The sequence below is a fragment of the Eschrichtius robustus genome, chromosome 14, assembly GCF_028021215.1.
Source record: "Eschrichtius robustus isolate mEscRob2 chromosome 14, mEscRob2.pri, whole genome shotgun sequence".
Lineage (NCBI taxonomy): Eukaryota > Metazoa > Chordata > Mammalia > Artiodactyla > Eschrichtiidae > Eschrichtius > Eschrichtius robustus.
This window is the reverse complement of record NC_090837.1, coordinates 81953514-81980636: the sequence shown is the minus strand read 5'-3', so window position 1 is coordinate 81980636 and position 27123 is coordinate 81953514. Positions and strand designations below refer to the sequence as shown.

The window sequence follows — 27123 nt, the reverse complement described above, 5'->3', positions numbered from 1 at the left end:
GTTTTTGTTCGTTTTCCTATTGGGTTGTCGGTGTTTTTCTTCTTGACCTGTAGAAGTTGTTTTTTATCAATAATAGACGAGTCCCTCATCATATTGTACACCATAGCTATCTTCTCTCAGTCTGTGGGTTGTCTTTTTTTTTTTTTTTAATACATCTTTACTGGAGTATAATTGCTTCACAATACCGTGTTAGTTTCTGTTGCACAACAAAGCAAACCAGCCATATGCATACACATGTCCCCATATCCCCTCTCTCTTAAGCCTCCCTCCCTGTGCTATGCTGCTGCTTCCCACCAGCCAACTATTTTACAGTCCGTAGTGTATATACGTCGATGCTACTCTCACTTCGCCCCAGCTTTGCCCTCCCACCCCATGTCATCAAGTCTATTCTCTATGTCTATCTCTTTATTCCTGCCCTGCAACTAGGTTCATCAGTACCACTTTTTTTTTTTTTAGATTCCATATATATGCGTTAGCATATGGTATTTGTTTTTCTCTTTCTGACTTACTTCACTCTGTATGACAGACTCTAGGTCCATCCACCTCACTACAAATAACTCAATTTCGTTTCTATTTATGGCTGAGCAATATTCCATTGTATATGTGTGCCACATCTTCTTTATCCATTCATCTGTCAATGGATATTTAGGTTGGCTCCATGTCCTGGCTATTGTAAATAGTGCTGCAATGAACATTGTGGTGCATGTCTCTTTTTGAATTATGGTTTTCTCAGGGTATATGCCCAGCAGTGGGGTTGCTGGGTCATATGGTAGTTCTATTTTTAGTTTTCTTAAGGAACCTCCATACTATTTTCCACAGTGGTTGTACCAATTTACATTCCCACCAACAGTGCAGGAGGGTTCCCTTTTCATCACACCCTTTCCAGCATTTATTGTTTCTAGCTTTTTTGATAATGGCCATCCTGACCAGTGTGAGGCGATACCTCATTATAGTTCTGATCTGCATTTCTCTAATAATTAGTGATGTTGAGCATCTTTTCATGTGCCTCTTGGTCATTTGTATGTCTTCCTTGGTGAAATGTCTATTTAGGTCTTCTGCCTATTTTTTAACTGGATCATTTGTTTTTTTGATATTGAGCTTCATGAGCTGTTTGTATATTTTAGAGATTAATCCTTTGTCTGTTGTTTCATTTGCAAATATTTCTCCCATTTGTAGGGTTGTCTTTTTGTCTTGTTTATGGTTTCCTTTGCTGTGCAAAAGCTTTTAAGTTTAATTAAGTCCCATTTGTTTATTTTTGTTTTTATTTCTGTTACTCTAGGATGTGGGTCAAAAAAGATCTTGCTGTTGTTTATGTCAAAGAGTGTTTTTTCTATGTTTCCCTCTAAAAGTTTTATAGTATCTGGTCTTACATTTAATTTAAGTCTTTAATCCATTTGGAGTTTATTTTTGCGTATGGTGTTAGGTAGTGTTCTAATTTCATTCTTTTACATGTAGTTGTCCAGTTTTCCCAGCACCACTTATTGAAGCGACTGTCTTTTCTCCATTGTATGTTCTTGCCTCCTTTGTCGTAAATTAGGTACCCATATGTGCGTGGGTTTATCTCTGGGCATTCTATCCTGTACCATTGATCTAGTCTTTTCACTCTTGTGTGTGCACTTAAGAGAAGGCTGATCTCACATGATTTTAAAATGCTTACAATGGGCACACAAGAAACTGGTATTAGCTACTGCCTCTGGGGAGGGGAAGGGAAGTACCCCAGGGGAAAAGGGTGTATATTTTTCACTGCATCCTCTTGCACTTTGTTTTACTTCTCTTTGGATGTGTTTTAAGTTTTAAGACAAAGGAAGGATCCCATATGGCCTACTACAACGAAGCAGCTGCTAGCTTTTCTTCACTAATCTTATTCCCAAACAACAGTCTTATGGTAAGGCTGTCCACTTTGAGACAGGATAGCACAGTAGTAATGAGAGCAGCTGCTGCAGTCAGGCTGCCTGAGTTGTATAACCTTAGTGACTTGTACAACCACCACCACTCGTATAATCTTAGCCAAGTTATTTATCCCCCCTACGCCTCAGTTGCCTCATCTGCGAAATGGGCAAAGGCACAATTCCTGCTGTGGCAGGTGGCCTCTAAAATGGCCCCATCGATCACTGACTCCAGGTAGTATTAGGAACCTCACGTAATCCTCTCCCTTGAGTACAGGCGGCATTTTGTGACTGTTATTAGAGAACTGAATGTGGCAGAGGTAATGGGATCTCAGCTCTAAGATTAGGTGGGTCTTGGGTCTTGGCTATACCTTCTCTTGCTCACTTTTTTTTTTTGTCTTGCCACGTTGTGCAGCATGTGTGGCATCTTAGTTCCCCAACCACGGATTGAACCTGTGCCCCTGATTTAGGAGCATGAAGTCTTAACCACTGGACCACCAGGGAAGTCCCTCTTGCTCACTTATTCTGAGGAAGGACAGCTCCTGTGTTGTGAGCTGTCCTAATGGAGAGGCCCACATGGCAAAGAACTAAGGTCTCCAGCCAACAGTCAGTAGGACCTGAGGCCTGTCAATCACCTAGTGAGTAAGTTTGGAAGCAGACCCTCTCCTAGGTGAGCCTTGGGATGAGGTAGTCATCCCAGTCGAAACCTTCATCACAGTCTGTGAGAGACCCTGGGCCAGAGGTACCCAGCCAAGCCATGACCAGATTCCTGACCCACAGAAACCCAAATTCCTGACCAAAAACAGATGATTCATATTTGTTGTTTTAAGTGACTAACTTTTGAAGTAATTTGTTACACAGGATTAGATAACTAATATACCACCCCTCGGAGAGTTATTTCCAAATAATACATGGAAAGCTTTGAAAAATATGCTAGGCACAGAGCAAGTGATCAAAACTTGATGGCTCTTTTTCTGTTACGGAAATACTAAAGTCTGGCAATGTGGAAGTAATATATACCTTCCATCATTAGCTCTTTCGTGACAGAAGAAGACCTTGCCAACTCCAAAATTCCAGAAAAGAACGGCAGTTGGGATAATAACAACCTACAAAGATACAGCCAACTTGCAGAAAACTCACCACCATTGCCCACGCTGTACTGACAAGACAATGAAAAATATGGTAGCAAAAGGCAGAAATTCAGATCAATAGAACTAACAACCATTAACTGAATCATTCTATGAACCAAAACAAAAAAGACAACTATATACAGCCAAATTCCATACCTCAAAACATGGTATCAAAATCAGACCAAATGTTTCAAATATTCTAACACCAAGCTCCGCCTTACAATTATCTTTGGAACTCTGATAAACCAATATCATGAAGGGCAAAAATACAATTTCTTACTTATGTAGTTATCTTACCCTCCAATACTTGGAGCACACAACCAGAAGCGACCTCTGTGTGAATGCACAAAAAGAGATGCTTTGGCAATTCTGACAATAAATTGGTTTGGATTCCTCTTCAAATATTGGCTCAGTATCCTGAAAAGAGAAAGATCTGTAAAACTTTAGGATTGGCTGGGTCGTCAGTTAAAATTATCACACAATGATAAAGAAAACAAAATGAAACAAAGGCATCTCTTGATATGTTCATCAATTTAGCCCCTCACGTGAGAACCAAGGTAGTAAAAAGCAGCAAAGATATACTCTAAAATCATCTGGGTACAACATCTTTGCTACAAAGCTACTTAAGATTACAATACTAATGAGAGTCAGAGTGTCATCACTGGCAATGACAGACGATAAAAATTTGAGTCATTCCTAATTTTTATAGTTACATGTGCTTGTAGGTTAAAAGAAAAACCTCATCAATTCCTGCACTTTCTCCCAGATTCAATGTCTAAAACTTCCCTAACTGAAGAGATTAGTATCTATACTGCCAGAAGATTGATCTGCTTTCTTATTGATAAAAAGTAACAAGGAATTCAAGTCCAAAAAACTCAGAGGACTAAAACTTGCTTTGTATCCTCTTTGTGGCGGTTTGCTTTTTTTTTTCCCCTCAAGCAAACTACCTTTTAACTTCAAATTTAAACAGAAGCAGTTGAGGAAAATCCTCTTCCGTGTTTCTCTACTTCAGATCCTGTACAGTATGTTTCTCTGCTTTGCTCCCTTGATAAGGCAGATATCTACCCTCAAAAGGGGAAAAAAATAATTCACTTACAGAGAGAGCATACTTGGGGACTCTTCTATACTATGTCAATAAGACTATTGAAAAGAATAGCTTTTTCCTTCCTCTTTAAGTAAAAAAGAGACGGGGCCTATCATGACTAAAATGTAAGACTCCGTAAGAACAGAAACAGAGAACTCACTTCCAGCCTCATTTGTCTCACCTGCAGGCCACTTATTTCCGAGGTAACAATCCACACCTTCAAGATGCCCGTCACTGAGAGCGCCACCACGGTGTCCTCTACACCGAGAAGGAAGAAGAAGCCAGTTACAAGCACAACATGCTTTCTTTCTAAACAATAATATGGTTACAACAGTGACATGGACCATGGTTTGCTTTTTTTTTTTTTTTTTTTTTTTTGCATCACCCTCCCTCCCACCCTCCGTATCCCACCCCTCTAGGTGGTCACAAACCACCGAGCTGATCTCCCTGTGCTATGCAGCTGCTTCCCACTAGCTATCTATTTTACGTTTGGTAGTGTATATATGTCCATGACACTCTCTCACTTCGTCCCAGCTTACCCTTCCCCCTCCCTGTGTCCTCAAGTCCATTCTCTTCATCTGCATCTTTATTCCTGTCCTGCCCCTAGTTTCTTCAGGACCTTTTTTTTTTTTTTTTTTTAGATTCCATATATATGTGTTAGCATACAGTATTTGTTTTTCTCTTTCTGACTTAACTTCACTCTGTATGACAGACTCTAGGTCCATCCACCCCACTACAAATAACTCAATTTCATTTCTTTTTATGGCTGAATAATATTCCATTGTATATATGTGCCAAATCTTCTTTATCCATTCATCCATCAATGGACACCTAGGTGGCTTCCATGTCCTGGCTATTGTAAATAGAGCTGCAATGAACATTGTGGTACACGACTCTTTTTGAATTATGGTTTTCTCAGGGTATATGCCCAGTAGTGGGATTGCTGGATCATACGGTAATACAGTGATTGTACAGTGATTGATACAGTGGCTGTATCAATTTACATTCCCACCAACAGTGCAAGAGGGTTCCCTTTTCTCCAACTTCTCCAGCATTTATTGTTTGTATATTTTTTGATGATGGCCATTCTGACCGGTGTGAGATAATATCTCATTGTAGTTTTTTTGTTTTTTGTTTTATTTATTTATTTATTTATGGCTGTGTTGGGTCTTCGTTTCTGTGCGAGGGCTTTCTCTAGTTGCGGCAAGTGGGGGCCACTCTTCATCGCGGTGCGCAGGCCTCTCACTATCGCGGCCTCTCTTGTTCCGGAGCACAGGCTCCAGACGCGCAAGCTCAGTAATTGTGGCTCACGGTCCTAGTTGCTCCGTGGCATGTGGGATCTTCCCAGCCCAGGGATCAAACCCGTGTCCAATGCATTGGCAGGCAGATTCTCAACCACTGCGCCAACAGGGAAGCCCGTCATTGTAGTTTTGATTTGCATTTCTCTAATGATTAATGATGTTGAGCATTCTTTCATGTGTTTTTTGGCAATCTGTGTATCTTCTTTGGAGAAATGCCTATTTAGGTCTTCTGCCCATTTTTGGATTGGGTTGTTTGTTTTTTTGATATTGAGCTGCATGAGTTGCTTGTATGTTTTGGAGATTAATCCTTTGTCCGTTGCTTCATTTGCAAATATTTTCTCCCATTCCGAGGGTTGTCTTTTCGTCTTGTTTATGGTTTCCTTTGCTGTGCAAAAGCTTTAAAGTTTCTTAGGTCCCATTTGTTTATTTTTGTTTTTATTTCCATTTCTCTAGGAGGTGGGTCAAAAAGGATCTTGCTGTGATTTATGTAACACAGTGTTCTGCCTATGTTTTCCTCTAAGAGTTTCATGGTGTCTGGCCTTACATTTAGGTCTTTAATCCATTGTGAGTTTATTTTTGTGTATGGTGTTAGGGAGTGTTCTAATTTCATTCTTTTACATGTAGCTGTCCAGTTTTCCCAGCACCACTTATTGAAGAGACTGTCTTTTCTCCACTGTAGATTCTTGCCTCCTTTATCAAAGATAAGGTGACCATATGTGGGTGGGTTTATCTCTGGGCTTTCTATCTGGTTCCATTGATCTATATTTCTGTTTCTGTGCCAGTACCATACTGTCTTGATTACTGTAGCTTTGTAGTATAGTCTGAAGACAGGGAGCCTGATTCCTCCAGCTCCATTTTTCTTTCTCAAGATTGCTTTGGCTATTCGGGGTCTTTTATGTTTCCATACAAATTGAGAAATTTTTTCTTGCAGTTCTGTGAAAAATGCCAGTGGTAGTTTGATAGGGATTGCATTGAATCTGTAGATTGCTTTGGGTAGTAGAGTCATTTTCACAATGTTGATTCTTCCAATCCAGGAACATAGTATATCTCTCCATCTATTTGTATCATCTTTAATTTCTTATCAGTGTCTTATAATTTTCTGCATACAGGTCTTTTGTCTCCTTAGGTAGGTTTATTCCTAGATATTTTATTCTTTTTGTTGCAATGGTAAATGGGAGTGTTTTCTTAATTTCACTTTCAGATTTTTCATCATTAGTGTATAGGAATGCAAGAGGTTTCTGTGCATTAATTTTGTATCCTGCTACTTTACCAAATTCATTGATTAGCTCTAGTAGTTTTCTGGTAGCATCTTTAGGATTCTCTATGTATAGTATAATGTCATCTGCAAACAGTGACAGCTTTACTTCTTCTTTTCCAATTTGGATTCCTTTTATTTCTTTTTCTTCTCTGAGTGCTGTGGCTAAAACTTCCAAAACTATGTTGAATAATAGTGGTGAGAGTGGGCAACCTTGTCTTGTTCCTGATCTTAGTGGAAAAGGTTTCAGTTTTTCACCATTGAGGATGATGTTGGCTGTGGGTTTGTCATATATGGCCTTTATTATGTTGAGGAAAGCTCCCTCTATGCCTACTTTCTGGAGGGTTTTTATCATAAATGGGTGTTGAATTTTGTCAAAAGCTTTCTCTGCATCTATTGAGATGATCATATGGTTTTTCTCCTTCAGTTTGTTAATATGGTTTATCACAATGATTGATTTGCGTATATTGAAGAAGCCTTGCATTCCTGGGATAAACCCCACTTGATCATAGTGTATGATCCTTTTAATGTGCTGTTGGATTCTGTTTGCTAGTATTTTGTTGAGGATTTTTGCATCTATGTTCATCAGTGATATTGGCCTGTAGTTTTCTTTCTTTGTGACATCTTTGTCTGGTTTTGGTATCAGAGTGATGGTGGCCTCGTAGAATGAGTTTGGGAGTGTTCCTCCCTCTGCTATATTTTGGAAGAGTTTGAGGATAGGTGTTTGCTCTTCTCTAAATGTTTGATAGAATTCGCCTGTGCAGCCATCTGGTCCTGGGCTTTTGTTTGTTGGAAGATTTTTAATCACAGTTTCAATTTCAGTGCTTGTGATTGGTCTGTTTATATTTTCTGTTTCTTCCTGGTTCAGTCTTGGAAGGTTGTGCATTTCTAAGAATTTGTCCATTTCTTCCAGGTTGTCCATTTTATTGGCATATAGCTGCGTATAGTAATCTCTCATGATCCTTTGTATTTCTGCAGTGTCAGTTGTTACCTCTCCTTTTTCATTTCTAATTCTATTGATTTGAGTCTTCTCCCTTCTTTTCTTTATGAGTCTGGCTAATGGTTTATCAATTTTGTTTATCTTCTCAAAGAACCAGCTTTTAGTTTTATTGATCTTTGCTATCGTTTCCTTCATTTCTTTTTCATTTATTTCTGATCTGATCTTTATGATTTCTTTCCTTCTGCTAACTTTGGGGTATTTTGTTCTTCTTTCTCTAACTGCTTTCGGTGTAAGGTTAGATTGTTTATTTGAGATGTTTCTTGTTTCTTAAGGTAGGATTGTATTGCTATAAACTTCCCTCTTAGAACTGCTTTTGCTGCAGCCCATAGGTTTTGGGTCATTGTGTTTTCATTGTCATTTGTTTGTAGGTATTTTTTTATTTCCTCTTTGATTTCTTCAGTGATCTCTTGGTTATTAAGTAGTGTATTGTTTAGCTTCCATGTGTTTGTATTTCTTACAGATTTTTTCCTGTAATTGATATCTAGTCTCATAGCATTGTGGTCAGAAAAGATACTTGATACGATCTCAATTTTCTTAAATTTACCACGGCTTGATTTGTGACCCAAGATATGATCTATCCTGGAGAATGTTCCATGAGCACTTGAGAAGAATATGTATTCTGTTGTTTTTGGATGGAATGTCCTATAAATATCAATTAAGTCCATCTTGTTTAATGTATCATTTAAAGCTTATGTTTCCTTATTTATTTTCATTTTGGATGATCTGTCCATTGGTGAAAGTGGGGTGTTAAAGTCCCCTACTATGATTGTGTTACTGTCGATTTCCCCTTTTATGGCTGTTAGTATTTGCCTTATGTATTGAGGTGCTCCTATGTTGGGTGCATAAATATTTACAATTGTTATATCTTCTTCTTGGATGGATCCCTTGATCATTATGTAGTGTCCTTCTTTGTCTCTTGTAATAGGCTTTATTTTAAAGTCTATTTTGTCTGATATGAGAATTGCTGCTGCAGCTTTCTTTTGATTTCCATTTGCATGGAATATCTTTTTCCATCCCCTCACTTTCAGTCTGTACGTGTCCCTAGGTCTGAAGTGGGTCTCTTGTAGACAGCATATATACAGGTCTTGTTTTTGTATCCATTCAGCTAATCTATGTCTTTTGGTTGCAGCACTTAATCCATTTACATTTAAGGTAATTATCGATATGTATGTTCCTATTACCATTTTCTTAATTGTTTTGGGTTTATTATTGTAGGTCTGTTCCTTCTCTTGTGTTTCCTGCCTAGAGAAGTTCCTTTAGCATTTGTTGTAAAGCTGGTTTGGTGGTGCTGAATTCTCTTAGTTTTTGCTTGTCTGTAAAGGTTTTAATTTCTCCGTCAAATCTGAATGAGATCCTTGCTGGGTAGAGTAATCCTGGCTGTAGTTTCTTCTCCTTCATCACTTTAAATGTGTCCTGCCACTCCCTTCTGGCTTGCAGAGTTTCTGCTGAAAGATCAGCTGTTAACCTCATGGGGATTCCCTTATGTGGTTTGCTTTAATGAAATTAAATAATAGCATGTTTTACAATTAGCATGAAAACTTAATTCTGTATTTTATGAAATAACAGAAAACAGATTTCTAAATAGGTTAAGGAAGATGATCTAAACTCTGGAGTTCAAGGAAAAGGTTTTTTTAGCTGCTTGATTTATTTCTAACTTACAAGTTTTAATAATTTCAAATATTCTTGATTACTATGCTATGAAATAACTTTTTTTAAAAAAAAGTTTTTAAGAATTTAAAAAACTAAAAATCAAACACACAACTTTTATTCTTCAAAGTTCACTTTTAGTTATTCGTCATGGGGGAGCACAGTCACTTTCTTTCTTCAGGGCACACATTTCCCCTTTTCCCACCTCCTTTACCCGCCATTTTATTGCACACCACACCCTCCACAGGCCATGATCAAGAGAAAGACATAACATAAAACCTAAATTCATCAGCTTCGGGTGAGGGAGCAGTCACAGCACCACAGTAATATTCGTGAACTCTGAGAGGAGGGGGCGTTAGATAGCAGTCTAATGCAGGCTCCAGAGTGAGGGAGTATGCGTTAAAATCACATTTTCTTCACTAATTAACCAGTGAACTGTGCATAACTTAACTAACCTATCCTAAATTCAATTTGTTTATCTGTAAGCAAATGTAAATGAATAAAGTAACGACAGTACCTACTTTAATGGTCTGTTATGAGAATTAAGACACACCACAGGTATAGCCCTCAACGCATCAATAAAAATTAGTTATTACTGTTATTTAAAAAAGTGTTTGCTACATTTCAGTATAAACTTTATTTGTACTGCCTGGCTCCATAGGCAAGGTAAAGCACTGAAATGCACTGATTACAATTCCACAATCTCTGTACGAAGAAGCTAGAACAACTACTCACAAGTTTGTCAATTACTGTAAAAGTGCAACATACCAATATATCTAAAATTCTTAAATATCTACACACTAGTATAGGGTAAAGCAGATTAAAAATTGTGTATGTTAGCAACTTTATAAACTGACAACACTTAGAAATGCATGCACAGCACAAAATTTTCCATTAAAGTTACATTCTATCCTATTCAGACCAGTGTGTACATGTATATTTCACATGTGGATATTTCCCACACACACCTAGATAACGCTTTTTGTACCTATGTACAAACTATTTTTAGAGACTTCATCTAATCTGGGCAGCCTTCCTACTTGCCCTCAAAGTCCCTTCACTGCCTTCACTAATTCTAGCCTCTGTGCTATTTCTCTATCTCGTCACATTTCACACCCTGAACTGCCATTTGTTTATATATCATCCTCCCTTACTAGAATTTGAGTCCCTTCAGTAGTTCAATCCTTCGTACCTATAAGACGGTAGGCACTCAGTAAATATCTGCTGAATGGCTGTCGAATAAAAAGCTATGTGCTGATTTCCAACCATAAGAGGTAATAAAGGAAAGCTCCCACGAAACTGAAGGCAGTTTACCAATGGAGGTGGTGTAACACAGTGGTAAAGTAACCGCTCTGGGGTCCATCTGGGCACCAGTAAGCCACAAACTTGCTCTGTGATCTTAAGTAAAGACTCCACCATGCTAAACTTCACCCATCTCCGCATCCACACATCCTAAGACAACTGTACCTATCCCACTGGGTGCTGTGAGAACTGTTACCATATGTAAATGCTCAGCACGCACCCGATACTGTGAGCACTCGGTAAATGAAGTCTCATGGCGGTGGCAGTGGTGCTAATTACAGGTCAGCCTTTACAGAAGAGCACACAACTATGAGGCATTTGGGAGGAAAAAAATGCTCCAAAAGAGACATATAGGAATATACATGTTCAGTATTAATTACTGTTCTTTTCCTGAACAATTTTACTTTCGTTCTCACAATTGTTACTGAAAGGTTTCAATGGAAATGAAGAAAACATACTTGTATTTGCTGAGCATCAACTACACACCAAGCACTTACCAGGAACTTTCATTAAATTTAATTGTGCACAATCCCCTCCCTTTTCATCATCTCCACAAAAAAATGGAAACACTTCCTATGCCTCTTCAGCAAGTGACAAAACCGGGCCCAAGAAATACACAGATAAACTACAGTTCCTCCCACCATACCTCCAAGGGGTTAAGATATTCTTCTTCCACTTCAGAAAATCACTGACACACTCTAAGACAGCCAGAAACTAGTGATCTATTCCATGGAATGGAGATAATGTAACACTTTAAATCTTAATTCAATCAAAGACTCCTTTATGAAGGTAGAGACAGACCATAAATCATGAGAGTAGTTATTTCTTAAACCTAAGAATAAAATATAACAAAGTATATTAATATGCGACACATCATACAACTCTACAGTAAACTAACCATTAAGTCATAGTGTAGAAATTCCTAAAGGGCACACTGACCTTGTGTTCGGTGGGATCGAATAATACTCATGGAGCTAATCCAATCTGGAGAGATCTTTGATACTAAGGAGTACAGCACCTCAAGGCTGGTGGCATCCACCACGAGGATTTCGGGATAATGGCCATGGCACAGAAGCCTTCCTTCTCTCTGATTTCCAACAGAGAACTGGTAGAACTAAAAGGAAGAAGATTTTTAAATGTTCTTTACTTGAGATACTTGATTCACATGGATTCACCAAGCTTATTATGATGCTCAATTTCTCCAGTAATATTTCCAGACATGTACTATATGGTACATATTACATGCGTCTATGTATACACATGTCTACACATGTGCAGACATCAAGTTACATTAATATTTCAAAATATCTAACAAAATTATTTTCTTCCTAACATCTTATCTTCCTTTCTGAACTATTTGGGAGGAGAATTCATGATAATTCTTTTTTGTCCTCCTGTAGCATCTAAAACAGGGCTGTTGAATGAATTAATAAAACACCCGAATAAAATCAGCTTCACAAATCAAAGCAAAAGGGTAGCTCACATGGGTCACAAAAATAATATGAGTTTGAGATGAATGAGAATCAGTGAGTATAGGTTTATAATTACTAGTTATGACCAAATAAAATTTAGAAGCAAGGATGATTCTGTTCAAATATAATCAGAAGTAAATTCCGAGTAATCTAAGTGTGCTATTGTAGATTAGAGTGTGAAAAAACCGTTATAAACCATTCTCATAGTGCACATTTATACTTTGTGGAAGAAAAATAGAGGAAGAACCAATACAATGGTGTTACTCATGCCAAGAATAACTCAAAAGGGTAAGATGAGTTTCCATCAAGCAAAGAGCAGAGAAAGAATGACTCTAAGACCAACAACTTATCAAAGGTTCTGTCTTCCCTTAGCCTCAAAAAAAAAAAAAAAAAAGTGACTCTCTTAGTGGAATGATTCTCCTAGAGGATTTTTAGAAGGTAAAGACATCTAGTAACCAGACTACTACTTTCCAAGGGATTGGACCTTATACAAATCACGTGAGGGCAAGCTAGACACCACACAAGGGGCAATGCTGTAACCGCTCCACAACTGGGGAGATAAGTAAGAAACCCAGGTCCAGTCTGCTCCCACACTCATCCATCCACTGCTTAGAGCTCAACGCTGCATGTGAAGGAAGACAATCTTTTCTCAACTATGAAGTCCCCTGCACAAGGAGCACAACTTCTTAAACATAAACACTGAGCACGGAGTACATTGACTAAGTGCGAGGTAGCACCACTAAACCCCAGAGAGGGGCCTAATAAAATGTAGACTATCATGGGGGGACCTCTAGATCTCAGGTTGATCCATAACACACGATCTGGGCTCCCAGGGACTGCCAGGCACTTGCATGCATATAATAATGTGACCATAGGTAGCCTTGACCCACAGAAGGGGAGGATGTGTGAAGGAGAAAGGGATGGGTGCACGTAAGCAAACTTTGTCAGTGCTCACTCAGCACCAGCCAGGAAAGACATGTGCACTGCAGTCACTAGAGAAGAGCTCTGTCCTGAGGGCAGGGATATTTTATTAGATCTGCCTGACTAAATGCCTCTCACTTTTGCTTGAAAGTTATATTCTCAAACCATCTTCCGAACGCTGATTTAGCTTCCAAGACACTTTGATATGGGCAAAAAAGGTGTCTCTAATGGAGAAATAGGTTTTCCAAATATTAAAAAGGGATGCCCCCATGTGATAATTTAATAAGTTGGCACTTCCTTGTGATTTCAGTAAGTGCCAATGCCATCAAGGTTCATCATTTCTACATATATAAAAACAACCTGGGGACTTCCCTGGTGGCGCAGTGGTTAAGAATCTGCCTGCTAGTGCAGGGAACACGGGTTCAAGCCCTGGTCCAGGAAGATCCCACATGCCACGGAGCAACTAAGCCCGTGCGCCACAACTACTGAGCTTGCGCTCTAGAGCCCGTGAGCCACAACTACTGAGCCCACGAGACACAACTACTGAAGCCCACATGCCTAGAGCCCATGTTCTGCAACAAGAGAAGCCCGCACACCGCAAGGAAGAGTAGCCCCCACTCGCCGCAACTAGAGAAAGCCCGTGCGCAGCAACGAAGACCCAACGCAGCCAAAAATAAATAAATAAACAAATTTTTTTTAAAAACCTGCTTCTGAACCTGAGAGGGTGAAGATCACGCAGGAAACAACTGTCACACACACTAGTAAATGCCAAAAAGCATCTTCTACTTAGAGATGGCTGCCAATCTAAATACAGAAGGCCTAATACAGGATCTGATAAATAGTAGGCACTGAAAATATATTGAATAAAGATAATTTTGCCTAAAATATAAACCAAGTTTTTAAATCATAAAATTATACAACAGTTAAAATATTTATATCCAATGAGTTTGATACTTATATATAATTTTCCAATTAAATTATCTATAAAGTCAATGAATCTAAATGATTTTATTATCCCTTTTCTCTTTACAAATCTTGATGATTCTTCATATGATAAAAAATAAATAATACAGGCCCTTTAAATAAAAAGTATATGCCGTAACAGCATTGAAGAAGCAATTTTTAAAAGGACTTTGCCAGGGCAATATGTAGTCACTAAAGATTTATATCACACTAACCATCTGTGAAAATTTTCCTTTGCTTTTCTAATTTGTGTTAGCACAGAAGGTTTTCTTTCTCAACAAATGATTTTACTTGTTTGTTTTAAGGGAGGCAGGATGACATAACAGAAAGAACACAGTCCCTAGAGTCAGATAAAGCTGATTTGGGATCCTAGTGCCAGGAATGACTCACTGTGAGACTGGGGCAAGTCATTTAATCACTCCGGCTATCAGCTTCCTTATACATAAAAGGATATACTCCTACCTAATTTGTCAGGATGTGGGGAGGACTAAATGAGAAAACATACAAGAAACACCTATATAATATTTGCTATAAATGTGAGTTCTCTTCTCTTCTCTTCCCTCTTCTTCCCCACTGAGAACGTAAATCACATTTTCTATATACATTGTAATTTCCCAACACTCAACACAGCAAATGATGAGTAATCTGAAGCACAAAGAATTTGACAATTATGAAAGAACAAGGAAGAATACCAGGAATGTAAGTGAGAAGCTATAAATTCCTGTGCAAATTCCTGAGTAAGCCAGGCATATGAAATGGTCCTTTCTTAGAGTTGTGAAGTCAAAACACGAACTCAAGAACCAACTGCACAAGCAAGGAAAAGGGCATCATCCCCAAAGTGGATTATGTCAATCATGAGTGGGATCACAAAGGCTTTAGCAAGAGAGAATTCCATTATTTAGGATCTAGAACACTTACCCAACCAGTAAAGGGGCTCTCAGCTGGGTAACCGGGATAGTCAGAGAGCAGGAGCGGCGGTGACAACGGCTTACCTTACGTCTTTCCACATTAGTCTCCTCTTCTTTGTTTTCCTCCCCCACTACACTGTCTTATGAAAAACACTTTTACTACTCTAATTCTAGTCTTCCTGTCCTATTACCCATCCCCACCCACTTCTCGTATAAAAATATAGACTCAATGTTTAAAAAACATTTTTTCAATTGTACACCTATAATACATTGTGCTGACTTGGCCAGTTACAGAAATTGATACTAACCTGTATGCCAGTATGTGTGCAAGCTAATTTTGTAAATTCAATACATCTGCCATCATTCACGTCCCAGAGGCACATCTCTCTGTAAAATAAGATAACAGCTGACTTTAAATCTGAGTTTTGAAAGCACTGTTCAACTTTGTCACAGTGGTTTAAAATTAATCTTCCATTGAAACTGACATATTTCCGAAAAAGTATTGATAGTATATAGTCATTATTGCTGTTCATCAAAAATTCTGCTCCTCCCACCCACCATCCTAAACTCCCCTCCAACCTAACCACCCCCACCTTGATCCACATTCTTTCTGGGCACCTGGGAGGACTGCACCTCCTGGCTCCCTTTTAGTTGGTGGAGTCTTGTGAGTAGTTCTGGCCAGAACTGATATGAGACCCTCCAGAACTCTCCTCCTCTGCCTCTATTCCAGATAGCGGCTGTTCCTTCACCCTCAGCCTCAAAGTAAAGAGAATTATGAAGCAGAGCACAGCCCTAAGTGATATATGAAGGGCAAGTGACAAAAACTAGAAATAAACTTTTAATTTAAACCACTGCAATTTTCCATCGGTTATCAACCTACTAGAAAACTTAGCACTGCAAAAAGCAAAACTTAAGGTCAACTGAATTCCAAATCTTTGCAAATTAAATATAATATTCCAGTTTTGATTCCATATTTATTGCAGAAGTTTTATTGCATGCATACCAAAAGAAAAAAGCTTTATCTCACACTAAAGATACAACATTCGAAATTAGAAATGTCAATATGCCTTGTATTTTAAAGAAATAAACTTAAGATTTATTTAACAGAAGACAACATTAGTAAAATGTAATGATCCTGATATTAGGGTATTCTTTAAGATGTCTTTTCCTATACCTCATATGGTATAAATTTTTCAAAGGAAATTCACCCGATCTATTTAGAATATTCACTCTAATATGAATTATCCTTTAATTGGCCAAAAGGTACTATATTTTCACCTGCTGCTGCCTTTCAGTTACACAAGGTTCTTTTTAAATTCATAAATTATTAGGAGTGGAAGGGACAAGTTCTTAAATAATTCTCTTCCAGTTCCCCAACTCCCTTCAATAACATATTGTGTAAATAAACAATTTTCTAAACACTCTAAAAGTTTTTTCTTTTAATTCCCCACACTCTAGACCCTACAAATACTGTTCAATGACCTACCTCTCCAAAAGCAAGCTCTATTCTGAGCCTTAGGAATACATGTAGCCATATTAGTGCATTAATGTACATCAATATAACTGTTTAAACTTTTGCATGGCTTCATCTTCCAAATTTATGCTAGCCTAGTATCACTGAGGTTTTTTAAAACTCTCAGAGTTGTTGGCCAACTCAGTAAAAATGCCTTGGGGATTAATGACCATTCTTTAAATTTTATGGTATTCTGAGTTTCTCAAAAACAAGGCAAAAACATAATCATAAATTACAATAAAATACAAAGTATTATAAAAATCATTAATAAAGATAAAATTCATTTTGAAAACCATATTTCAAATATCTTTATGTTGAAACAACTGAGGCATTTATTTAAAAGACACGCCAAAAGAAAAAAAAAAAATTCCCTACTTACTAATACAGTGGTACTATTTGCAATACAGACTTATGAGGAGAAAAGTGAATAAGAAAATACTTACCCACTCTCGGATGCGCTCACAATATACTGTTTGTCACTAGAAGCACAAGCTTTAGATAAACAGGTGATTGAAGCTGTGTGACCAAACAACAGTGCTCGAGGATTAACCTAGAAATACACAAATATGTTGATATTAGTACCAAATTTTTTTAAGTATTCGTTTTTAGGAATCCTGTTAAATATTCAGTACAATATACAGATACAGATTTGAGAAGAACTGCTCAGAACACCAAAAACTAAGAGTTGCAAAACACTGACTCCCACCAATTTAATGCGCACAATCATCCCACCACGTAGTTCTAAAGTCAAAAGTGGAAAACCAAGAGGTGACATTACTTGCCCAATATCATGCAGAGAATGATGGAACCAGGATTTAAAGCAGGGCAGTGTTTAGCACTAAGCTCCAATACACTGAGAAATCAGGTTAAGAATGTGAATTAGTATATAAAATAATTTAACCTCACCTATTTTTAAAATAATACTTTGCATGATTTGAAAGTACATTTAGAGTCTCTAGACCGACATCCCCAAACACAAAAAATAGAGAACAGGTACCCTACCAAAAGCTGATATCAATGTTAACTATCAGGAACCAGATTGACCTTCACAGGCTAATGATTTAGTGCCATAGTGCCTTATGAAAGGATGGCTTAATACCCACTATTCTAAAACAGTCTAGCAATCAGCCCCCAAATTCATCTACTCTGTACCAAACTGCATGCTATCATTTCAGGTTACTTCAAGGCCTTAAGTAATTTCAGGATATCTTTCTTAAACATTTAATACATACAAATAATATTTGTAACACATGTACAAGACATAAAAAAATACATAACCACACACTCAATACCCAGTTTAAAAAAACAGAATATGATTAATACCTTTAAAGCCCCTTTCATGATATCCATTTTGCAAAGAATCAAAATCGCTTTAGCCATATTTTGCATAGTTATAATTAAAAGAAAAATACAATCATTGTTTATGGTTAGAACAGGCCTAGAATGTTTTCTCATACATCCAAAATTTTCTCATACATCCAACCCCATTTCTATACAGAGACTCTGTGTTCCTCCACTGGAAAAAAAAAAATGCTCTTGGTCAATTCTTTAATTTCTCCCAAGAAAATCAAATTTACCAATTGCTAGTTTTATTTTCAATGTACATGGCTTTGCTAGAAAATCCCATTTTCAGTCATAATAGAGTAACTAGAACTGACTGTACTCCCACCAAAATCTAGAAAAATGAACAAAACTAATTGAATGAAGTATAAAAATCACATAATCATCTCAATAGAAGCAATAAAAGCATTTGACAAAACTCAATATCCCTTCATGATTAAAAACTCTCAACAAATTGGGTATAGAAGGAATGTACCCCAACATAATAAAGGCCATATACAACAAGCCCACAGATAACATCATATTCAACAGTAAAAAGCTAACAGCCTTTTCTCTAAGATCAAGAACAAGACAAAGATAGCTACTCTTGACATTTCTAATCAACATAATACTGGACGTCTTAGCCAGAGCAATTGGGCAAAAAAATAAACAAACAAAGCATCCAAATTGAAAAGGAAGAAGTAAAATTGTCTCTGTTTGTAGGTGACATGATCTTATATGTAGAAAATCCTAAAGACTCCACCAAAAGACTGTTAGAACTGATGAACAAATTCAGAAAACTTGCAGGATACAAAATAAACATACAAAAATCAGTTGTTTCTATAACAACAAGATATCTGACAGAGAAATTAAGAAAGCAATCCCACTTACAATAGCATCAAAAAGAATAAATTACTTAGAAATAAATTTAACCAAGGAGGTGAAACACCTGTATTCTGAAAATTGTAAGACGCTAATGAAAGAAATGGAAGAAGAAAAAAATAACTGGAAAGATATCACATGTTCTTGGGTTGGAAGAATTAATGTTATTAAAAGGTCCATATTACCCAAAGCAATCTACAGAGTCAATGCAATCCTATCAAAATTCCAATGGTGTTTTTCAGAAATAGAAAAACAGAAAAAACCATGATAAAATTTGTGTGGAACCATAAAAGACACCAAATAGCCAAAGCAATTTTGAGAAAGAACAAAGTTGGAGGCTTCACACAAGAAGTATTAATATAACTGAAGGAAAAATAAAAATATGGCATATTGTTATATTTATACCTTTTATCTATATCTCACCATATCTCATAAAAATTTGTCATAGTTATTAACTAATAAACATTTCACACATAATCAGTACAAAGATATATAAGATAATCTGTTCAACATATTCAAAAAACCATCCATCATCAAAGACCACAGTTCAAAAGTGACGGTTATCAAGTTATCAGTGGCAAGGTGTGATGTTTAGAATAAAATGATGTGATGTGTCAGTTCTTAAGAGTAAACACTAACGTCAATGTTCCAATCTGGGACTTTGAGGCTACTAGCTCTATAGTCAGCCAATAAAAGGCACTTCTTTTTTTCCCCCCCTTTAGCTTTTTGTTTCCTTTCTACTACCTGAGATGCTACAATTACATTCATTAACTAAATGCTTACTACGTACAAGCGCTGTGATAACTGCTTAATACACATTCCTTCATAGAATCCTTACCACAACCTTGTGTAGTTGATCCTATTTGAAACATGGCAAGACTTAGGCACCAAATGGTTAAAAATTGCCAAAAGTCACACAGTTAGACACTACAGTAGCCAAGATTGAAGCCAACTTCGTGCACCTGCAACATCTGAGCTCTTACCATAATGTTTCACTTCTTTCATTAATGCCATGTATTATACTATTCTCTGCAATTATAGTTTTATTCTCTGCAATTACAGCTTTATAGGTAGTCGAAGCATTAAAACACTGTATACTGTAGACAATACCTGCACTAACAGGTTCCCTCCTTTACTCTTATCACCATCTGTCTAGGTACTCACTAAACTACTGCTTCTGCAATATCTCTCAGATATTTTATTGCCACCATGTTAGGCCAGGCTGCCCTTGTCCACAGGTAAAAGGAGACCAAGATATGGATGGCAAAAGTTCTAGCTACAGTTTTGAATCCTTTCCTAACAAAAGAAGGGAAGACACCATGACCTCAAGAGAAGGTATTTTGTGCCCTCCCCACTCTGTATGTTACATGACTTCTTATTGGTCCTTCATAGGCATAAATGACTGCTATAAAGTACATTAAGAAGGCCCTCCATATGAATCAAAAGACAATAACGAAGGCACTTTTTATTCAGCCTTCTTTTCCCCTGGGTAAATAGTCCAATTCTCTTAATATCTTTCAAAGGATGTATTTCTCTCCTAGTCAGTCTCCTCTCCCCGCTTTATCCCTCTTACTTGAATTTAAATAAATATAACATTCTAGTGAAATTCATGCAAAAAATTCAGTAAAAGAATGGTTTCTAAGATCTTACAAGTAAGTCTTATTGCGTGTAATAATTCCAATAAAATGTGATGGGATTTTGTTCTCCTCGTCACTACACTGCTGATTCATATTTAGTTTGCTATCAATCCTGAAGGCATATCACGTTCTACAACACTCATTTCCAGTCACTTTCCAAACTGTATCCCTAGCCTCGACATGTCATCCAAGTGTGTGGATCATTTTTTCAGTTGTAGCAATTCCATGCCTAGGTGAATACCTAAGAGCAACGAAAACATATGTCCACACAAAAACTCACACGCAAATGTTCAAAGCAGCATTATTCACTATGGTCAAAAGTAAAAACAACCCAAATGCCCATCAACTGTTCAGCAGACAAATAAAATGCAGTATACCTGTACAATGGAATACCATTTGGCCATTAAAAGAAATGAAATATTGATACATGCTACAACATGGATGAACCTTGAAAATATTATGCTAAGTGAAAAAAGCCAATCACAAAAGATCACATACTAAATGATTCTATTTACATAAAATGTCCAGAATAGGCAGATCTATAGAGACAGGAAATAGATTTGTGGTTGCCCAGGGGACATGGGGGTATATTGGGAGTAACTGCTACAAAGTACAAGGTTTGCTTCCGAGGTGATGAAAATGTTCTAAAATCGACTGTGGTAATGGCTGCACAACTCTGTGAACAGAGTAAAAAATCATTAAATTGTACACTTTAAAGAGTATATTGTATGGCATGTAAATTTTATTTCAATAAGGCTGTTAAAAAAAATGTTTAGTTAAAAAATCAACTTTCTTGCCTCTACATTCCATGCCAGCTACCACCCCATATTCTCTGTTCCCCCTTACAGAAAAATTCCTGGGGAGAGTTGTCAGAGGTTGGAGGTTAAAATATGGAAAAAGAGAGTCTCTCCACAGAGAGCCAGCGCCCAGAAGCAGAGCACACTGAGCAAGCCACACCAGTAAAGGATGGCAAAAAGTACATAGCGACTTTTAAAATAAATATGACAAAATTTACAAACGGTTTTACAAAAAGTTTTGCTCTCTTCAAGACATTGACCTTAGAAGGTATAAATGCTCAAAATTGTTTTTTAATATCTTTTTTGGAAACCTCCTTCAATATGGTTAGAAATTTTCTGAAAAATCTTAAATGTGACATATTAAGCCAGGTAGGATAGCTATTATAATTGAATATCAAGCCAAAAGCCAGCAGAAGTCAACTCTGATGAATAATGTAAATAATCATTCTGAATACCAATTTTAGTCAAAATATATCTCACAGAAGATATATTATGAGGTCAAATTATTCTGGAACTGTGTTATTTTTTGTTAAGTAGTTTCTTGTATGTGAAAAGTATAATAGGCACTTCAAACACTCACTTCCAAGTCTACTGAAAGATCCCAGAGACATATTTGCCCATCATGGCATCCAGTCACGATCGTGGACCCGTCATCTGTTAAAAGTACTGCTGAGATGCAGTGGGTTGGTGCTTTGCGACCCCAAAGAACGATGGGTAGAACAAGGCTGTTTCCTGCCATTGTGCTTTCAAACCTGGAAATGTTATAAGAATAATGTCAAATGTTACAATATTTCCTTCTAAAACATATTACACATTTTTCTTATGAAGCCAACTTGAACTTCCTAAGTGCCAAAAGTTCCTCTAAACATTATATATATAAATAAAACAGACACATATATAAAAGTATATAAAATCTAATTAAAATCTCAATTAATCCTCACAACAAATCACACAGTAAGTACTATTAGCGCTCCTCTTTCACATGTAAAGACAGTGAGTCATAAAGAGTTGCAAAGTGAAAATGGAAGAAATGGAGCCTCAGTCAAGACCCAGGCAGCCTGACTTAGAACCCGGGGTCTTACTCACTCTGCTATGCTACCAAGGCAAGTGAGGGCTCCAAATCTTGTTAAGTCTCCAAACCAATAATAGTTAGCAATGTCCAAGAAAAACTGAGAGTTTTTGACAGTGTCCTAAACATTAAAAAGAATACCGCCCACTGAGAAACTCATTCACCATATTTAGTACAAACCTATTATGTCTCAAAGTCACGAATGTCTTTTATTCTAAACTCTGAAACCTGAGGGATAAAGAACTTTAAACTCATTTCTGCATAATAAAAATTTAGTTCTGGTAAAGGTGTTTAAATCTGAGATGAATAATCAATTAAGCAGTGTATATTAGAGTACCCTGTTTGTAGCACAAATATAAGGAATTATTCCTTCATATGACAAAATTAAGATCTAGTTAGTGAAACAACTAGATTTAGGTGTTATAAACTGTGTGATTAAAGACTTAAATACTAGTTCAAAGAAGTTCAAGAGACACGAAAACTGGCATAATCAGAGAGGGTTCCATATAAGACAGAGACTCTGCCAGACCTTATGAGACACTAGGAGTCACTGATAGGCATGGTTTCTACGTGGCAACAAAAGATATGTGTATAATCTAGACTCTTTAGAACGCTAAGATTGTCCTAAGAAATGTTCAGAGACACTTAAAGGAATAACCACTTTCTATGAAAGAAACTAGTTTAATATCCATGGTCCTACTGCTGGTTGCTTTTAGCAGAAGTCTTTTCTTTAATCCACTACTTACACTCTTTAAACAAATAAATAAAACTAAAACTAAAATCCCTTTCCCTGGAAAGAAAATTAGGCAAGTAAAAAATTATGAATGGTGTTTACCATAAGCAGTCTATGTATATTACACCTTTTATTTTTTGTTAGAATTCATGGCTGTCATCAATTTGTTTCCCCCAAAACTTCATCTGTTTTCTACAAGTAAAAGTTGTTTGCTACAACTTGGGAAAAATTCCAAGTTCCCTTCCTATTTATAAAACAATTTATGTATCATGTTCAGCAGTTCATAGACTACTATGACACTAACAATTCTTTCCATATTCCTATTTAATATTAGAAAATGAAACAAAGCACTGAGCCAACTTTAACAAATTTGGTACAGCATGTTACTGGCTGAATAACATATCCAACAGTGACTTTCTCAAAAAAAAGAGAATCTGGAAGGAGTTCATTTTTCCATGGTGACAACATTCATTTTTAAGTTATATCACCGAAGATTTCTCTCAATTAAATAAGCTCACAGCATCTAACACAATATGGTGAGATCTGGAAAGAACATTTCTCTCGATATTTGAGCACTCGTATTCGATGCATATGCCTAGCTTGAAGAGAATGCAAATATACAGATTCAGGACTAAGGAATATGTGTGTGACAGGGACATGTGTCTGTTCTGATGCAACAGGAAAGAACATTCTGGTATTCAAGTGACAAGGAGCTCAAGGAAACCTGGAAGAAGAATACATTTCATAGCTCTTAAAACAAGTGAAAATAATCACCCATAACATGATAAAGGTATTGGAAAACACAAGAAAACACATCCATCTCTAACTCAGCTTCTCCAGAAACTAAAACAAATCTTCACATTCTAACGAAAATCAGGAACTGACAGCCAATCAGAATCTGAGAAGAATTCTCATTAAGGGCTATTAAGAATCTTCATAAGGGAATACATTGTATTAATTTCCTAAAAACTGCCCTGACCACAAACTGAGTGGCTTAAAAAACAGAATTTGTTATCTCACAGCTCTTGAGCTAGAAGTCTGAAAGCAGGTATTGTCACAGTTAGTTCCTTCTGAGGGTTGTGAAGGGAAACATCTGATCCACGCCTCTCTCCTTGGCTGGTAGAAGGCCAACTTCATGCTCACATGGTGTTCTCCTATGTACACGTCTCTCCCTTTTTTTATAAGGACACAGTCATGTTGGGTTAGGGCCCACCCTGATGACCTCATTTAACTTGATTACCTTTATAAAGACCTCCAAATAAGGGCACATTCTCAGGTACTAGAGGTTAAGACTTCAACATATGAATTTTAGGGGAACACAACTCAACTCATAGCAGGGACATGTCCTTTTAAAAGAACATAGCCTAAAATTAATTATCCAAAAAGCAATTCTCCCTTAGGAAATAATGTTACAGAACTTCACTATATCTTTTCCAGGGGATCATACTACATCAGCTTATCTGCTATTACAACTGCTTATCTGAGGAATTAGGTAAGAAATTCTGTCCAACCAAGGTGGGGGGGAGGGGGGGGTCGAATTCAAAACTCACTGCTCTATATCCAAGGACATTAGGGATTCATTGGGATAAGAAAAAAAAAAAATCACATTTTTCTGGAAAAGGCCCAAATCAAAAGTGACTGAATAAATGATTAACACCATATAGTATTAACTGTAATAGAAACTCTGAAGAAAATTCTTACTAACTCTCCAAAATATTGTGTAAAATATACTCATATTTTGTAACTAATACATTAAGAGGAAATACCACCTTTCAAATTTTAGAGTTATAAATAAATATGCTGTACGACTAGATGCTCCTAAAAACAGAAGAATACTAAGAACATTCAATTTTCATCTATGTTTGTATCAAATCTGACTTAAAATTATATTTAGACATTGGCTATTAAATAAAGCTTTTTTGCTGAAAAAGCTTTAGAGTCAAATAACAGCAGTTCTAGATTCTACCCCTCATTTTGCCACCAACCATGCAGGCTTTGAGCATATTATCTCATTTCTTAGGCTTAGTTTTCTCATCAAGAGGTAGTTATAAAATTAATTTTGAATCATTTTGAAGTCAAAGAAATCAAATCATAAAGAGCAGGGGTCTGAGAGATAAAAAATCAAGTCATCTCTTTTGGTTACCTTAATTTCATGCATTTTTCTATTTCACCTAATTGCACCTATTTCTCAGTTCTATACAGAAATAAAACCATACTTCAGTTAAAAACAACAACAAAAATAATAGTTGAAAGAACACTGAACTTACAGTCAGAAGAACTATCTTCAAATCCTGACTCTTCTATGCAATCTTGAAAAAGTTACCCCTCTAGGTCTCAGCTTCCCCATCTGTAAAAGATGGACAATAATACCCTCCTTTCAGAAAGCTGTCGTAAAGGTTAAGAGATATCATATATGTAATGTAACTAGTAAAATATCCATCACATGGCAGATGATCAGCAACTATTAATTTTTTAAAAACACAGATTTTGCTATTCTTCACATTCTGCTTCCACATCTACTGATTTCTTTCAGCACTGTCGCTTAACATTTAATAAAGTTGTACTTTTCAAGAGGTTACTATTTTTCACTGACTTTTTGACACAATATAAAAGTACTACTACTGTATATGCCTGTCAAACAATTCTATCTGCAAATACGACAATTCAATTCTGCATGACTTTATTAGAAATAATACTACAAACTCCAATCCCAATACTAAGACAGCTTTCAAATTGAATTCTGATCTCATTTCCAAGTTTCCATTCTGTGTCTATACCATGGAATTACAACAGTGGATAAAATAGACACATTGACCTACACAATGGGGCTTACACACATGCAAACAACTACCACAGAGTGTGATACAGGAGAAATCTCAAGACCTAATGGAGACACAAAAGATGGATATCCTAACCTATACTTCAGTGGGTCCAGGAAGGGTTCTTGGAAGAAATGATGAGTGAGAATGAGTAGTAATTACCCAAGGAAGAGGCTCAAGGAATCACATATTCTAAGTCCCCAAGGTAAGAGATCTCAATTCTTTCTGGACAGTGAAAATCGCAGGGCTGGCATTCAGAGCACAAAGGCAGAATGAGACAAGAAACAACAAGCCAACATGCACCAAATCATAAGAACTTGGTAACCCACCTCAAGGAATTTGGAGTTTAACCTGATAGCAATGGAAAACAGGTCAACTGTTTTAAATCTGATTAGCTTTTCAGTAAGATCCCTCTGGCTACAATACAAAAGGGAGGGAGAAAACTCTGGGTTTGAAGACCAGTGGGGCTACTGCAGTACTGCTGGTAAGAGAGATGGTGCCTAAATGTATCACAACTTCATTACTATTTCTGGATTTCTCTGTCTAATGGCTGTCTCCCCTACTAGTCTTTAAGCTCCCTAAGAACAAGAACCACATCGATATATTTACCACCATATGATGGGGAGCACAGTGTCTGCCATATGGGACGTCTTTAATAAATATATGATGAAGGGTAGCAGTGGTGAAAATGGTAATAATAAGATGAATATGAGAGCTATTTTAGATATACAATAGATAGGACTTGGTGTTCAGCACACCAAATTGATAAAAACACAACATAGATTTCGATACAGGTTTTTTACACAAAGGTACTCCAAGAACAAAAGTAAAGAGAAAACAATTTAAAATACTAAACGCCCTCTACATAAAGAATAGGCACTATTATTATGATGCTGATGCCCAGTGAAGTCACCAATAATTTCAGATTCTAATATGTGAGATAAATTATTATACACCTAACCAGAATTTACAAATTTAGGTTTTGAGAAGGAAGAATACACTACAAGGTTTCACAATGGTCTTGAGCAGGACCAGAGTTTAAAGAGACTTAATGGTCCCATAACTATATATCCATCTAAGCAGAGAAGCAGTATGCTAAGACTATTCGAGATAGTATGGAGTTTGGAGTAACACAGAGAAAACTGCAGACAGGAAAACCAAATGGGATGCTACTGCAATAAGCCTGGGTGCAGTGATAAGAACCTGGCTAAAATGATGAGAGTTTTGAAAGAAAAAGACAATATAAGGCATTATAGAAGAACAGTAAATCATGGGGTTTGATGAATTATGTAAGGCCAGAGGCAAGAAAAAGACATGAATGACTATTACTGTTGCAACAAAAATAGAAATGAAATTTTTCCTCTCCTGATAACCAGGAAAATAAAGGGAACAGTGAACAGGCTAGAGAAGAAACATAAACTGGCATGAGTTAATCAATCCTAGTTTTATTTTAACTGTTACTAATCTGTAGTGTCTATAGTTAG

At 36.9% G+C, this 27123-nt stretch overlaps 1 protein-coding gene across 3 annotated transcripts in view; it reads right to left on the bottom strand.

Annotated features, from left to right (window-relative positions):
• The window catches only part of WDR7 (WD repeat domain 7), a 364708-nt gene that overhangs the window by 323047 nt on the left and 14538 nt on the right, over positions 1–27123 (bottom strand). For 2 of the 3 annotated variants that reach the window (XM_068562633.1, XM_068562635.1), the window contains exons 2-8: positions 25088–25167; positions 21599–21770; positions 16826–16932; positions 15178–15256; positions 11545–11719; positions 4282–4358; positions 3314–3433 (exon numbers count right to left, since the gene is read on the bottom strand). In XM_068562633.1, the coding sequence (XP_068418734.1) occupies positions 3314–3433; positions 4282–4358; positions 11545–11719; positions 15178–15256; positions 16826–16932; positions 21599–21757 (717 nt within the window). In that variant the 5' untranslated portion in view covers positions 21758–21770; positions 25088–25167. The remainder of the gene's footprint in view (positions 1–3313; positions 3434–4281; positions 4359–11544; positions 11720–15177; positions 15257–16825; positions 16933–21598; positions 21771–25087; positions 25168–27123) is intronic. The other variant, XM_068562634.1, reaches the window with a different exon arrangement.